The sequence below is a fragment of the Anneissia japonica genome, unplaced genomic scaffold (genome assembly GCF_011630105.1).
Source record: "Anneissia japonica isolate Jap-2015-1 unplaced genomic scaffold, ASM1163010v1 scaffold3798_len331662_cov138, whole genome shotgun sequence".
In the NCBI taxonomy this organism is placed as follows: Eukaryota; Metazoa; Echinodermata; class Crinoidea; order Comatulida; family Comatulidae; genus Anneissia; species Anneissia japonica.
In genome coordinates, this window is record NW_022746449.1 from 153,839 (window position 1) to 167,948 (window position 14,110).

At 35.7% G+C, this 14,110-nt stretch overlaps 1 protein-coding gene across 2 annotated transcripts in view; it reads left to right on the forward strand.

Annotated features, from left to right (window-relative positions):
* The first annotated feature begins 1,663 nt into the window (after positions 1-1,663).
* Positions 1,664-14,110, forward strand: part of LOC117120224 (hyalin-like) — a 19,377-nt gene continuing 6,930 nt past the window's right edge. Inside the window, exons 1-8 of one of the 2 annotated variants that reach the window (XM_033265241.1) lie at positions 1,664-1,864; positions 3,885-4,007; positions 4,639-4,893; positions 6,060-6,302; positions 8,441-8,728; positions 9,141-9,410; positions 10,140-10,421; positions 10,846-11,115. In XM_033265241.1, the coding sequence (XP_033121132.1) occupies positions 1,807-1,864; positions 3,885-4,007; positions 4,639-4,893; positions 6,060-6,302; positions 8,441-8,728; positions 9,141-9,410; positions 10,140-10,421; positions 10,846-11,115 (1,789 nt within the window). In that variant the 5' untranslated portion in view covers positions 1,664-1,806. Of the gene's footprint in view, positions 1,865-3,884; positions 4,008-4,638; positions 4,894-6,059; positions 6,342-8,440; positions 8,729-9,140; positions 9,411-10,139; positions 10,422-10,845; positions 11,116-14,110 lie in introns of both variants that reach the window. The other variant, XM_033265240.1, reaches the window with a different exon arrangement.

A 14,110-nucleotide genomic window follows, 5' to 3' on the forward strand; every position in this document is an offset into this window, starting at 1 on the left:
TATTAGGCCTATATATTTAAAAGAAAGTCCAAGCTACAGTTAATAACTTCAATGTAACATGGAAAAAATTAGGAATATTTTAAATACTGACAGAAAGCTAATGAGATAAAAATTAATGGCAGCCATTCTAGAGAATTCTGCCGCACTTTCAACAAGTATTTTGGATATGTTGGGTCTGATGGGAAGATCAGACCCAACATATCCAAAATACTTCTTCCCATGGCGTGTCGATTGGCTGAGCGGTTAAGACAAGGGGAAAAGTGACTTACAGCCATAATATCGGCGCTGGTTCGAACGGCACGCTCGCCTATGGTGCCGGTGGTGGAACAAGTCTTCTCAGATAAGGACTCTAAACCGTAGGCCCAGTGTACAAAATTGGCTCGTGTGCACTTTAAAGAACCCAGCACATCATTCGAGAAGAGTGGGGGTTACCCCGGTGTACTGGTCTCTCTCTAGTCCCCCGTCCGGCCACAGAAAGAACGCTCACGACGCGGCCCATGTCAAGTACCCATCCAACCTGCGAATCCTTCTACCACACAACGTAAGCTAGATCATACACGCTAGCTACGTAGTGACTCGATAAGAAGAAGAAGAATCTTCCCATGGTGTGATCTCTACTTCCCATAAATTTTCGAGCGAATTCTTGGGTATTCCTAATCCTAGCTCGATGCTTTTACTCCCTGTTACTACTACATCATCATCATCATCGTCGTCGTCGTCGTCATCGTCATCAACATCATCATTATCAATATTATTCATCTTTTTGTTTAAGCTGTGTTTACGGTGCTACGCAGCAATCTCAATTTAAATATTACTTATAATTTCCTAGATGCGACCTACAAGCTTTCCTAGCTTAACTACAGCGCCATTATGTGGGAACGATTCAGTCAGCTGTATGAAAAAGGTGTCTGTGGGTTAGATATTCGCCTATATATTATAGGTATGGTATCTAATGGACATGATACTCGCCTTGACAGCGAGATATTGCAGATTCGCCACTTCTTTTCATACAACTGAAATATAGGAAATTTATACGAATTTTTCATATATAAAAAAATGAAAAACCAACTTAAGCTCGCTTATTCACATACATACATACATACATACACACATACACACATACATACCTACATACATACATACATACATACATACATACAGATTGTAAAAGTACGTTGGCCTTTTATGGGCAGCTTAGCTCAGTCGGCTAATCTGGTGGTAGCCACTGTGTGTGCGCTAAACCTTGGAGATCTCTAGATCCCCGGTTCAATTCCCATCGCTGCCTCTCCTTGAGCTTCAGCTAGAGGGCTGAAATACAAGTTACTTAGCGCACCGTCTTTCGGATGAGACGTTTAAGCCGTTGGTCCCGTGTGCATTTATGGCCCATGTGCACGTTAAACAACACAGTACACTCTTCGGAAAAGAGTAGGGGATTGTCTCCCGGGGAAATAAGTCTTCTTCTAAACTTTCGTGGGCTATCCTTGGTGTTTACACCGAATAAATCCAATCCAATCCAACCTTATGTGCAGCAGGTGTGACTCTCTGTACAATAACAATTTTCAATCTTTAAAAAAAGTGTGTAAAATAAGAACATAAGAATATTTTGAAATTGAAAAAAAAAATATGAACACTGAGCCTGGGCAAAATGTCTTATTTCTGGTTCCTGTGTTTTATCCTTAACAACGCTTCAGGCCTAGAAAGCGCCCTCGGTTATCACTAGTAACCTTCACCAGCGGAAATGTCCCTCGTTCTTTAAAAAGTTGGAGTAATCCATTTTATTGGCTTTAGCGACTCGGTTGTTTCAACATGTTATATGAAGTCTTCAGATTACTGCTCCTTTGCTGCCTGATTGTTGGAGGTTTAGGTGAGTCTTATTGGCACCAAAAAGCAGTATGAGAGTGGCTGGTCTAAGTAGCAAATACGATTAAAACAGGGGGCAGGGAGGGGAGGGGCACGGCCCACGTCGGGGACCTCGGGTCTGCCCCCCGCCACCAGTCTAGTAGCACCAACCTGATAATATCTAACTATAATCGATAATTCAAAAATTCTAGCATGAAGTATGTTTTTTATTTGTTTTCAGTTGGGCTTTAAAATTAGTAATTTTCATCAAGCACCTCTCAGGTCAAAATAAAATGTCAAGAGCCAGGAATTCGAATTAGACGGGGCAAGGGCTGGCCATGAAGGGAATATTGCAGACTGAGGTACAGACCTCAGGCCCACAATATTTTTGGGAGGCTGAGGTGCAAGATTTATGTCTGTCCAAGGATATATTAAATTATTTAATAGGCCTAACTCCTGGGTCTGTGACACCTCAAAAACAATTGAATGCTTCTTTTTTGATTTTCGAAAACTCTCCACTCGATGAATCCGTCTCTATATAAAATTTTTTCAAAACATTCTAGACGTTTTTCGGTTCTGAAGCCATCAACCAACATAATATTATTTATTCCACCTTTGTGTAGCTTAATGTATTTCCTTTGTGTCGATTGTATCGGCGATATCTCTTACCGGTACCCACCGATGCATGGGCTAAAGCGGAAGGAAGTCTTGAAGGCTGTCGATGTTGGATCATGGAGGACCAATTCCTCCATGGTTGGATAGCACCCATTCTATATAGGAACTATCCTTAAACATTTAAAACAAATCACGCTGTTTCATACTTGATTTGATAATCTGAAACCCGCCATTATCCCGGATAGGCCTACCCGTCGAGTTTAATGAAGATGGTTAGCTGCTCCTAATGATGCCACTCGGCCGAAAACTTAATAACGCCTAGTGAGTTGAAAGAATTACAGCCTGAATTTTGGTGTTTACGAAAAGTAGGCTACTATACTTTTGTTTTTTGTTTGTTGTTGATTATTATTATTCCATGAATGATACAAACAATATAGACAGATTATGGAAATGTAAACAACCACCATCATACAACCACTCCCATTATTTAAATACGTCCCTACCGTACCATACATATTAATTGCATACTGTATCAAGTTTATCATTATAAAAACATCACATAGAAAGTACCGTCAACACCATAACAAAGACGACAGGACCTAGCTTATAACTAAAACCTCCTGCAAAAGTTACCATTAAACAATCAAATATAACTTACGATACAAGCCAAAACAGCATCACCAAATAATGATACCCTGTTTCGTAAATACTATCTGTTACTGTATTGATACGGTACTTTGCAACTAGCCGTCCTTTCTGGCCGACCACTTATATTGGTGCGTCTATTGATTTCACGCACACAAAAGCTCACAACCACTTAATTTACATAAAGGTGTAAGTTGAGCATTTGACTAATTGGTATAGTTCCTGCCTCTTGCACGCCAGGGCCCGGGTTCGTGTCGAGTATTGAATTCGGGTCTTTCATAATAACGAAAAACGCTCAGCTCCACAAATAACCCTCTCAGGAGAGTTAGGCAAGGACCATGTTTGTATCCGTTTGATGTTTATTTAAGGCATTAGTTTATAAGTTAGCACCGGACCTGCTTACAGGCATTGCCATTTGGTTTCGGTATTGTACCATAGGTGGTGGAATGAAAAAAGTTTATTATAAGATTTCATATTTCAAATAAAATCATTATTTAGTTTGGGACCTACTGAGATACAATGTTCTATTGTTTTTCTCTTTTTATTATATTCCTAGAGCCGTGTATCGAACCCGGCGTGCAAGAGGTAGGGACTATACCTATTAGCGAAATGCTCAGCTCATGTGTAAGGAAATCCCGTGTGTTTCCTAACTTTCTGAGCTCTTTCGAACTCCGAGCTCTCTCCAATGTTTTATCTATGTTTATATTCTATTATGTTGCGATGCTTAATTTATAGAGCACTATCTTTAATCAAACAGTTTTTTTAATTTTTAAATTTGGTCCAAGGTTTTTGTGGTACTTATGAGTATTATTGTACACTTGACCGGTGCATTGGAGCTACATGGGTGTGTGATGGAAGTAAAGACTGTGAATATGGAGATGACGAATCAGCAGTCAATTGTCGTGATAGTACGAAAACATGAGTTATTATTTATTTATTCATTCATTCATTTATTCATTCATTCATTCATTCATTCATTTATCCATCCATCCATTCATTCATTCATTCATTCATTCATTCACCCTCTCAGCAAATTGTTATTATGATCCAGGTGATAATGATCAATCCAGTCATTTTATATGAACCTACCAGAATCAAATAACGTGCTCAGTTTATGCTTAATCACCCTATTGTGATCTAGTGTGGCATCTTGATTCATCATGATTAACCTTGATGACATGATAAATTAATTCATGAATCTAATTAACCAATCAGCTTTCGGTTTATTGAACGGTTTGATATTTGAGACAACCTCACTGGTTGTGCTTCTGGTAGTTTTCATGCAACACTGCACATCATTAGCATAAATAGATCACGACGGTTTTTTTTAATATGTTAAAGTTATCATGATGTATAGATCATGATAACGTTATCACAAAAACTTATGTTAACGTGACTACTTACATGACCATTCACTACCTCAAACTAAAAGTAGATTAAAAATAATGAAGGCCTACTCAATTCGTCCTAATTGTTCTCTATCCCGAATGGGCTCTTTTTACATATTCATATATGTTGTCATTTTAAAATTAAATCCAGATGTATATCCACGATTTGATTTATGTCCAGACGACATAAATGATATTACGGACCCCGGAACAAATTACCAAACAGCCAGGTGGAGGGAGCCGAATGCAAGAGATAATAGAGGTATTAAATACAGAGGAAAATCACATTCGCCAGGATGGAAGTTTTATCTCAGGAATGGAAACAGCACGGCTCACACAGTACGATACTGGGCCACTGACTATGCGGGTAACACTGCTTATTGTATCTTCACAATAACTGTCATGGGTAGGTACGTTTTTAGTTATCTTTACAAATACGGCCTGGAAATAAATTATACCTATTTGTTATACAGCATTAACTTACACATTGTGACATGCCCAGAAAATAGTCTGTAAAACGTTTTACAGTTTATCTCTTCATATATTATGTTAGTATTCATATTTCATATAGAGCACCGTGTTTACATATAACAATATGTTATGTCTATAATGTTAACGTATACGGTACGTTTCTTTATTAAATGTTAATAATTTTATTGTACATGTATATAATTTTCATTTATTAAACACTATTAACATTTAATTCAATTTACAAAATGAAAATGTTGAATAAAAAAATACGGTAGTCTAAACAAATATCAAAATTTTCATATACATATAAAATGGCAATTTATATAAACAGAGTTAAAAACAATATATAATTCTAAATTATTTTATCTTGTATTGTAAATTATTTTATCTTGTATCAAAGAGAAAAACAAATAAAAAATTGAATTCACAATAACTTTGTGCTTTAGCTTAGATACTTCATAAAGCAACAACGGAACAAAAAGAGTTATTAATATTATTATTCCATGAAATACAACTGAAATGACACCTATATATATTAAAAACCGGGAACGGTTAAATAGGTACACATTTTTGAATATTTAGAAATTTGTAGGGGAGGGGGATGGTAGCAAAGGGATGGTTATACCAATGGTTATTTTCTATTAACGTTATACACAGAGAGGAGCACAACAACTGAAACCTTTGGTATAAAAACGAAATTAAATGGTATAGTATCGAAGGCTATAGGCCCAGCTAGTTAGTTTTCTAAGTCTTTTCAAAATCATGCAAAGTCCAGAATAATCACTATGCAACTATTTTAATTGTTTTTGTATAGGCCCTTAACTTTTCTTCCCAACAACAAATGTTGCTTCAATCTGTTCAATCAAAATTATGGTAACGTAAAATTGACGAAAAATTGTTTTAGCAGAGCTGGATAAATAATGTAGGCTCACTGATATTATGTAATATCTATTATGCTTACTTTATTCTAAAAATGAGTTTATATGATAAATATTTGTTTTATGCAGACAATTAAAATTACCATATATCTTAACAAATTTATTATTATACAATCGATTTAGTAACTTAGGCCTAATCTACCAATTTTAAATTTCACTGTAGATGAAGAGCCTCCGAAAATAGAGTGTACACACGAAACATATAACTTCTATAAGATGGAATTCGGTTTTACGATGATTTCCACTGACGAAGGAAGCCCTAATGCCACAATTACATGGACGGCAAATGCTACTGATAATAGCGAAATGCCGCATATCACAAGTTTTCCCTACAAATCTGGTGATGTGTTCCTGATGCGACTATTTCCACCATATGAAACTACAATAAGAGCATCAGACCCATCCGGTAATACAGATGAATGCATTCTACGGTTTTCTGTAGTTGGTATGTTTTAAACTAGTATCAATTGGTTTTTCTTGCGACAATGGAAAGGCTATTGCTTTATTTCGATTTTTTTTTCTGCTATCACGTTTCCCTATGTTTTTGCATGCACAAGGTTTTCCTGGCTTTCACTGATGTTCCGTGCTTGAATCGTCATCAAAAATTCAAAGTAATCGCATAAAACACATGTGTGTTTGTAAACATACATCGACGTCATTCTACAATTTCTAAATAATATAATGGCATATAAACAAGATAGTAGGCCTATAATACATATTCTAAGTATCGAAATGCACGCCATGGTTATTATTATCGTCATTCGATACTTGGAGTATTATAGGTCTACTATCTTATCTGAGATTAATCATTGGCCCTTTCGGTATATAAGCGTTTCTGTTAAAAAAAAATGTGCGTTTCAAACTAGATACAGCTATACTTTAACAGCCAAATTTCCACTAAATACATAATCAATTTTCGCTTTACAGCTATACAAACTCACGAAAGATAGACTGAAAATCTGTCCCTAGCACAACCATTCTAAAATCAACACACACTGTCTTTCTTCAACTAACTCTCTGGAATGATGAAGAACATTGTAATAAACGTGGCAATAAAGAAAATAATAATATTCGTTTTTTCATAATGATTTATATAAAATTATTTAGCACTCAACACCTCACCTAACATATAAATATGTAAATAAATGAACCAGTTCAAGTAGCCTAATCTTTCTCTTTTTGTGACCTGAAAATACTGTGATTCCGTTTATAAATGACAGATGATGATGATGATAAATGATGATAATAATAAATCAAACGTTTATTAAGCACCAATATCAATAAAGCTGGGAAAAAGAAAAATCGCCTTGTGCACGTCAGACCACTGGCTGATTGATTTATTTGATATGATTTCTCAAAAAGCAAATACTATGGGACGACATGACACGAACATTAAATACCAACTACATGATCGAGCCTTAAATTAGCAAATGGTGAACTACTGATAAGATAAGATAAAGAATTCCAAAGAGAAGCACTCAATAAATAATACAAATAAATAATACAAGATAAAAAAACTAAACGCATGAAATATAATTTCTCTTCTTCGCTTTAAAGCTATACAAGTTCACGAAAGAGATACTGAAAATCTGCCCCAAGCACAACCAGTTCTCAAATCAACATATACTGTCTTTCTTTAACCGTGTGGCATGTTACTAATAACTATCAAACTATCCACACCGTACGCAACATCAGCGCAATAATATTGCATGCATTTGTCACATTGCGCCTTTACTTTCTTCTTTGAGCTCCATAACTAGATTGCAGTGCCTTCAAACTCTAATGGACGCTCGTACTGTCACAGTGACAATGTAATTTAGGCCTAATACTCACAAAACAAAATATTCGCATGTCTGTCCCACAGATACTCACGTTTACGTACGATTATGTTTGTATTGTTGGGCCTTAGCAAAAATATCCAAGATGCGAGGTTCCAACCAGCAAAAAATGCCAACTTACAGTACTACTAGTTAGCCGCGATGATAGTGCAGGAGGCAAGAAAAGAAATTAATATTTCATGCGTTTAATTTTTGTATCTTGTATTATTTATTGAGTGCTTCTCTTTGCAATTCTTTACCTTATCTTATCTGTAGTTCACCCTTTGCTATTTTAAGGCTCGATCATGTAGTTGGTATTTAATATTCGTATCATGTCGTCCCATACAGTATTTGCTTTTTAATTGAGAAACCATATAAAATAAACCAATCAGCCAGTTATCTTACGAGCACAAGACAACTTATCTTTTAAACAGCTATATTGATATTGGTGCTTTATAAACGTTTGATTTGTTATTATCATCATTTATCATCATCGTCATCTGTCATTTATAAACGGAATCACAGTATTTTCAGGTCACAAAAAGATAAAGATTAACCTACTTGAACTGGTTTATATGTTTACATATTTAGATGTTAGATGAGGTTGAGTGCTAAATAATTTTATATAAATCGCGTTATAAAAAAAAACAAATCTTATTATTTTCTTTATTGCCAAGTTTATTACAATGTCCTTCATCATTCCATAAATATTTTTCTTTCATTATAGATACCGAAAGTCCGGTTGTAAATTGCCCAACACGCTTTAACACCAATTTTGCTGTAAGAACATCTACTTCCTCTTGGACAGTGTTTCCAGCTAGAGCCTCCACACCTGTTCAATTATATTGGTCACCAGCAAGCGCCACCGATAACAGTGGCACTGTAGTATCTCTTTCCTCAAATTACAACCCTGGTGACGTATTTCCGGTCAGTAATGTTGCCTATCAGATCACATACACTGCAATTGATGAAGCTGGAAATGTGGGGAATTGCTCAATCTTTTTAACAGTTGAAGGTTTTGACATTAATTATTTGAAATAAACTTTACACGACTTAGAAATTGTATCAATCTTGATGTTCGATACAATATTGAAAATGATGATTAACCTATTGAAAAAACAATATACTACAGCATAATTAAGATTTATAGGTGATAGTGAAGATAGGCATTAGGATTTTTTTTTTATTTAGTTAATCATAATCATCATCATCATCGTCATCATCATCATCATCATGAACATCATCATTGCTATTGTAATCGCTATCATTTTATCATTATCCATTACAATTGCCATTACCTTTGTTATTATTTTTAAGAAATTATATATATAGGCCTATAGGCAGCAATATAAAAATATGTTTTATGGTGTGAAACCAGAGTGCACTGTTGACACGTATTTCTCAATTTGATCATATTGTGTTTTTAGATTGGGAAAGCCCCTTGGTCGAATGTCCATCACACATAGAGTCAAGAAACGAATTTCAGATATGGAACATCGTGGTCAGTGATAATCTTGCAGTCGGTCATATCATAGCAAACGACTCTCGAGTTGTGCCAGCTAATTATACACTAAATCACAATGCTACCACTCTAGAACAGAATGGAACTTTCCCTGTTGGTACAACTTCCATTGAATACAAAGTAACCGACATTGCTGGGAACATAGGAAGATGTGTGCTTACAATCACAATTATAGGTGAGATAATTATTTTTGAAATTATCAGCGATTTCGTTGGATGAGACAGATTAGAATGCTAATAATAATAACAATATGTTTTTGTATACAAAACTGGTTAATCTTAAAAACCATATTCTTACACACGGTGTACCGGAAATTTACGGTAATTTTTAAAATATTATTGATTCTCGCCATACAATCTTTGACTGTAGTTTAAATATTACGCAACCGTTCGGGTACCATGTCCCCAGCCCATACTGAGGTGAGAATTGGAATTCTTTACCTTATCTTATCAGTAGTTCACCCTTTGCTATTTTAAGACTCGATCATGTAGTTGGTATTTAATGTTTGTATCTTGTCATCCCATACAGTATTTGCTTTCTGAAAAACCATATAAAATAAATCAATCAGCCAATTGTCTGACGTGCACAAGCCGACTTTTCTTTTTCCCAGCTTTATTGATATTGGTGCTTTATAAACGTTTGATTTATTATTATCATCATTTATCATCATCATCATCTGTCATTTATAAACGGAATCACAGTATATCAGGTCACAAAAAGAGAAAGATTATGCTACTTGAACTGGTTCATTGTGTTTACATATTTAGATGTTAGATGAGGTGTTGAGTGCTAAATAATTTTACATAAATCAATTTAAAAACAAAACAAATCTTATTATTTTCATTTTTACCACGTTTATTACAATGTTCTTCATCATTCCATAAATATTTATCTTTAATTATAGATACTGAAAGTCCGGTTGTAAATTGCCCATCACGCTTTAACACCAATTTTGCTGTAAGAACATCTACCTCTTCTTGGACAGTGTTTCCAGCCTCTACAACTGTTCAATTATACTGGTCACCAGCAAGCGCCACCGATAACAGTGGCACTGTAGTATCTCTTTCCTCAAATTACAACCCTGGTGACGTATTTCCGGTCAGTAATGTGGCCTATCAGATCACATACACTGCAATTGATGAAGCTGGAAATGTGGGGAATTGCTCAATCTTTTTAACAGTTGAAGGTTTTGACATTAATTATTTGAAATAAACTTTACACGACTTAGAAATTGTATCAATCTTGATGTTTGATACAATATTGAAAATGATGATTAGCCTATTGAAAAAACAATATACTACAGCATAATTATGATTTATAGGTGATATTGAAGATAGGCATTAGGATTTTTTTTAAATTTAGTTAATCATAATCATCATCATCATCATCATCGTCATCATCATCATCATCATCATCATGAACATCGTCATTGCTATTGTAATCGCTATCATTTTATCATTATCCATTACAATTGCCATTACCTTTGTTATTATTTTTGAGAAATTATATATATAGGCCTATAGGCAGCAATATGAAAATATGTTTTATGGTGTGAAACCAGAGTGCACTGTTGACACGTATTTCTCAATTTGATCATATTGTGTTGTTAGATTGGGAAAGCCCCTTGGTCGAATGTCCATCACACATAGAGTCAAGAAACGAATTTCAGATATGGAACATCGTGGTCAGTGATAATCTTGCAGTCGGTCATATCATAGCAAACGACTCTCGAGTTGTACCAGCTAATTATACACTAAATCACAATGCTACCACTCTAGAACAGAATGGAACTTTCCCTGTTGGTACAACTTCCATTGAATACAAAGTAACAGACGTTGCTGGGAACATAGGAAGATGTGTGCTTACAATCACAATTATAGGTGAGATATTATTTTTGAAATTATCAGCGATTTCGTTGGATGAGACAGATTAGAATGCTAATAATAATAATATGGTTTTTGTGTTTTTTTTTTTGGTATGCAAAACAACTGGATAATCTCAAAAACCATATTCTTACACACGGTGTTCTGGAAATTTAATTTTTAAAATATTATTGATTCTCGCCATACAATATTTGACTGTAGTTAAAATATCGCACAACCTTTCAAGTACCATGTCCCCAGTCCACCACACTGAGGTGAGAAAATTATGAGAATGAGGACCTCCAGGTGCCCGGATTTGCATTCTCATATATTAAAAATTCACATCAACAATACAACATAATATTATTTTTCTTAATACAATTTAGGGTGGAATAGGGGAGGGGTAGCGATCGCACCATTGCAGCGCCTGCATCCGCCCCAGAAACCTAAGTGGAGATACCACGACCTAAAGGTTTAGTGCCTGAACCGCAGCCACTGAGCAACCGCTCCCACTCTGTATCGTCATTTAGATGAGACACTGTGACCTTGTGTGTACTCTGTATCAACACGCACGTTCACGAAATAAGCTACACATCATTAACTTAAATCGAAGTTTAGCAGATTGTTTTCTGTGTTCTAATTCCTTCTTGTTATGTGTATGAAATATTGTAAGTTTTTTTTTTTTTAGTGAATTTGATATTGCCGATTTTATGCAAGTAAAGGCCAACTCAGACAGCGTCGGCCGACGCAGCCCGACCCGATTTATCGTCGGGGACAGTCTTAAGCCGTCTTGAGAAATATTAAACACGTTTAATATTCTAGGACGCGACTGGCCCCGACGGCGATTTTTTTTTTCCGTACGATACATTTGCATGAAACTTCACTCGGGCCATCTCGGATTGACTCGACTGACTAAGTTCGATACGAGGAACAAGAGCAGACACTTCGCAATGTCGTGACGCTCGAGTTTTACTTCGATAATAAAGTAGATTGTTTCCAAAGAGGTTTACTAAAACGATTTTTAAATATTCATTGGCCATAACGAACATTGAACTCTATAAAAAAGAACCGATCTCCCAACTTAATAATAGGAATATAATCAGTTGTATTAATAATACGATGCTGGTTCGAATGGCAGCTAAAACTGCCGTTTCTATTATTTCCTGAATGTTTGACATGTTACATCCTGTCTCTTATACACATCTAGATGTGTATAAGAGACAGATAATAATAATAATAATAATCATTTTAGCATTAATTACCTTGGCCTAAGCCTTGTAATCGAGAACCTACAGATACTATATTTACTGGGCCTGTAATTATTAACGCGCCCAAGGGGAATATCTTTTGTGTTATTTCCCCTTAACGTCGTTTTTTTTTTAATTGTTTTCTAATTTCTCCATTGTCTAATGTTCCCCTTATAAGGTAGGTTTTAGTAACATAATAAATAATAATAATAATAATAATAATAATAATAATAATAATAATAATATTAATAACAATAAATAATAATAATAATAATATTAATAATAATAATAATAAATAATAATCATTTCGGCATTGCATGTAATTAACTTGGTCTAGCCTTGTAATCAAGAACCTGCAGATTACTATGCCTAATATTAATAACTAGGCTTAGGCCTCATTTATACATTCATTGGTGCTCTGCCATTTTGGCAGGTTTTATGGCATCCAGTATTTTAGAGCTGCCTATTAGCTCTTCTCTTAATTTGAAAATAACTGTTTCATTTGATAAAGAAACGCACTTTTCCTTACTCTTTGTTGCTTTCAACAGAAAGCGTATATTCTTAGTAGTTAGTAGGCCTAGGTAATCATGCAAAACCCAGACCTAAAAAATAAAAATTGTCACAGTATGTAACTCAAGTTAAAATAACACTTTTCATTACTCGTGCAGCTCAATCAAATATTATATGTCATTTTAAACGACCCATTAGTATTAGCAGGGAGTTGTTGGTATTAGCACGGTAACATCAATGTATTTTTTTTTTAATCAGACAGGGACGTTCTCTTTGTTTTGTAGTCTGTAGACGTTAATCTGTTGATGACCTTTTGACCTGAATTCTGCAATATGAGATTTTCGGGTCGATTCAGTCGAGACGGCCCGACGCACGCCATCGCGTCTGCGTTGAACTCACACAGACCCGACGCGACAACAAATCGCGTCGGGCTGCGTCGTACGACGCTGTCTGAGTTGGCCTTAAGTGATTATTCTATGGAGGAATTCCTCCACGTCACTCAACCCAAAAGTTTTACAAAATTCTAAGAGACGTTCATTTGCAATCAAGTTGTACTAACAACTGCCTTTGATGCTTTTTACAGCGACCTATTGTTAATGATGAGTGGACAGTTCATAGATAGTTTAATTCTCGTGATATTTCGAAGATGTTTCAAACTACTTCAAATCCAACAAGTTTCATTGAAACTTACACTATACCTACTCTCCCAGGGGCGGATCCAGAAATGTCCAAAAGGGGGGGGGGGGCGGGGGGCCGGAAGGGGGACCGAAAGTTGGGCCGATTGAGACAACAGTGTCGTAGGGTGTCCGGGGCATGCCCCCGCGATTTTTTTGTGTTCTAGACGCCCAAACATAACATTTGAGGCATTCTGGGCTATCATTTTTTTCTTTTTCTCTCTTTTTTTCATTTTTTTTTTTACCTCCCAAAAGGGGGGGGGGAGGGCGCCGCGCCGGGCCGCCCCCCCCCCCTAAATCCTCTCCTGCCTCCTGTTTAGAAAACCTCAACAATTAAATAATTATCCTATGACATCACACTGAAATCCATACATCTATAGCAGTCCGCCTACCAATCTAAAAATCAGTCGGTGAAGCTCTCTTGAAATTAGTTCAATTGATTCAACAACATCCCGGCTATGAGGCGCCATCTGTTAACTTATTATTTAGCAAAAGTAACATGGCTTTTTCCAAAAACCGAAAGGTCCACTGATTAATCTCAGATAAGAAAGTATAATACATACTCCAAGTACTGTCTCTTAT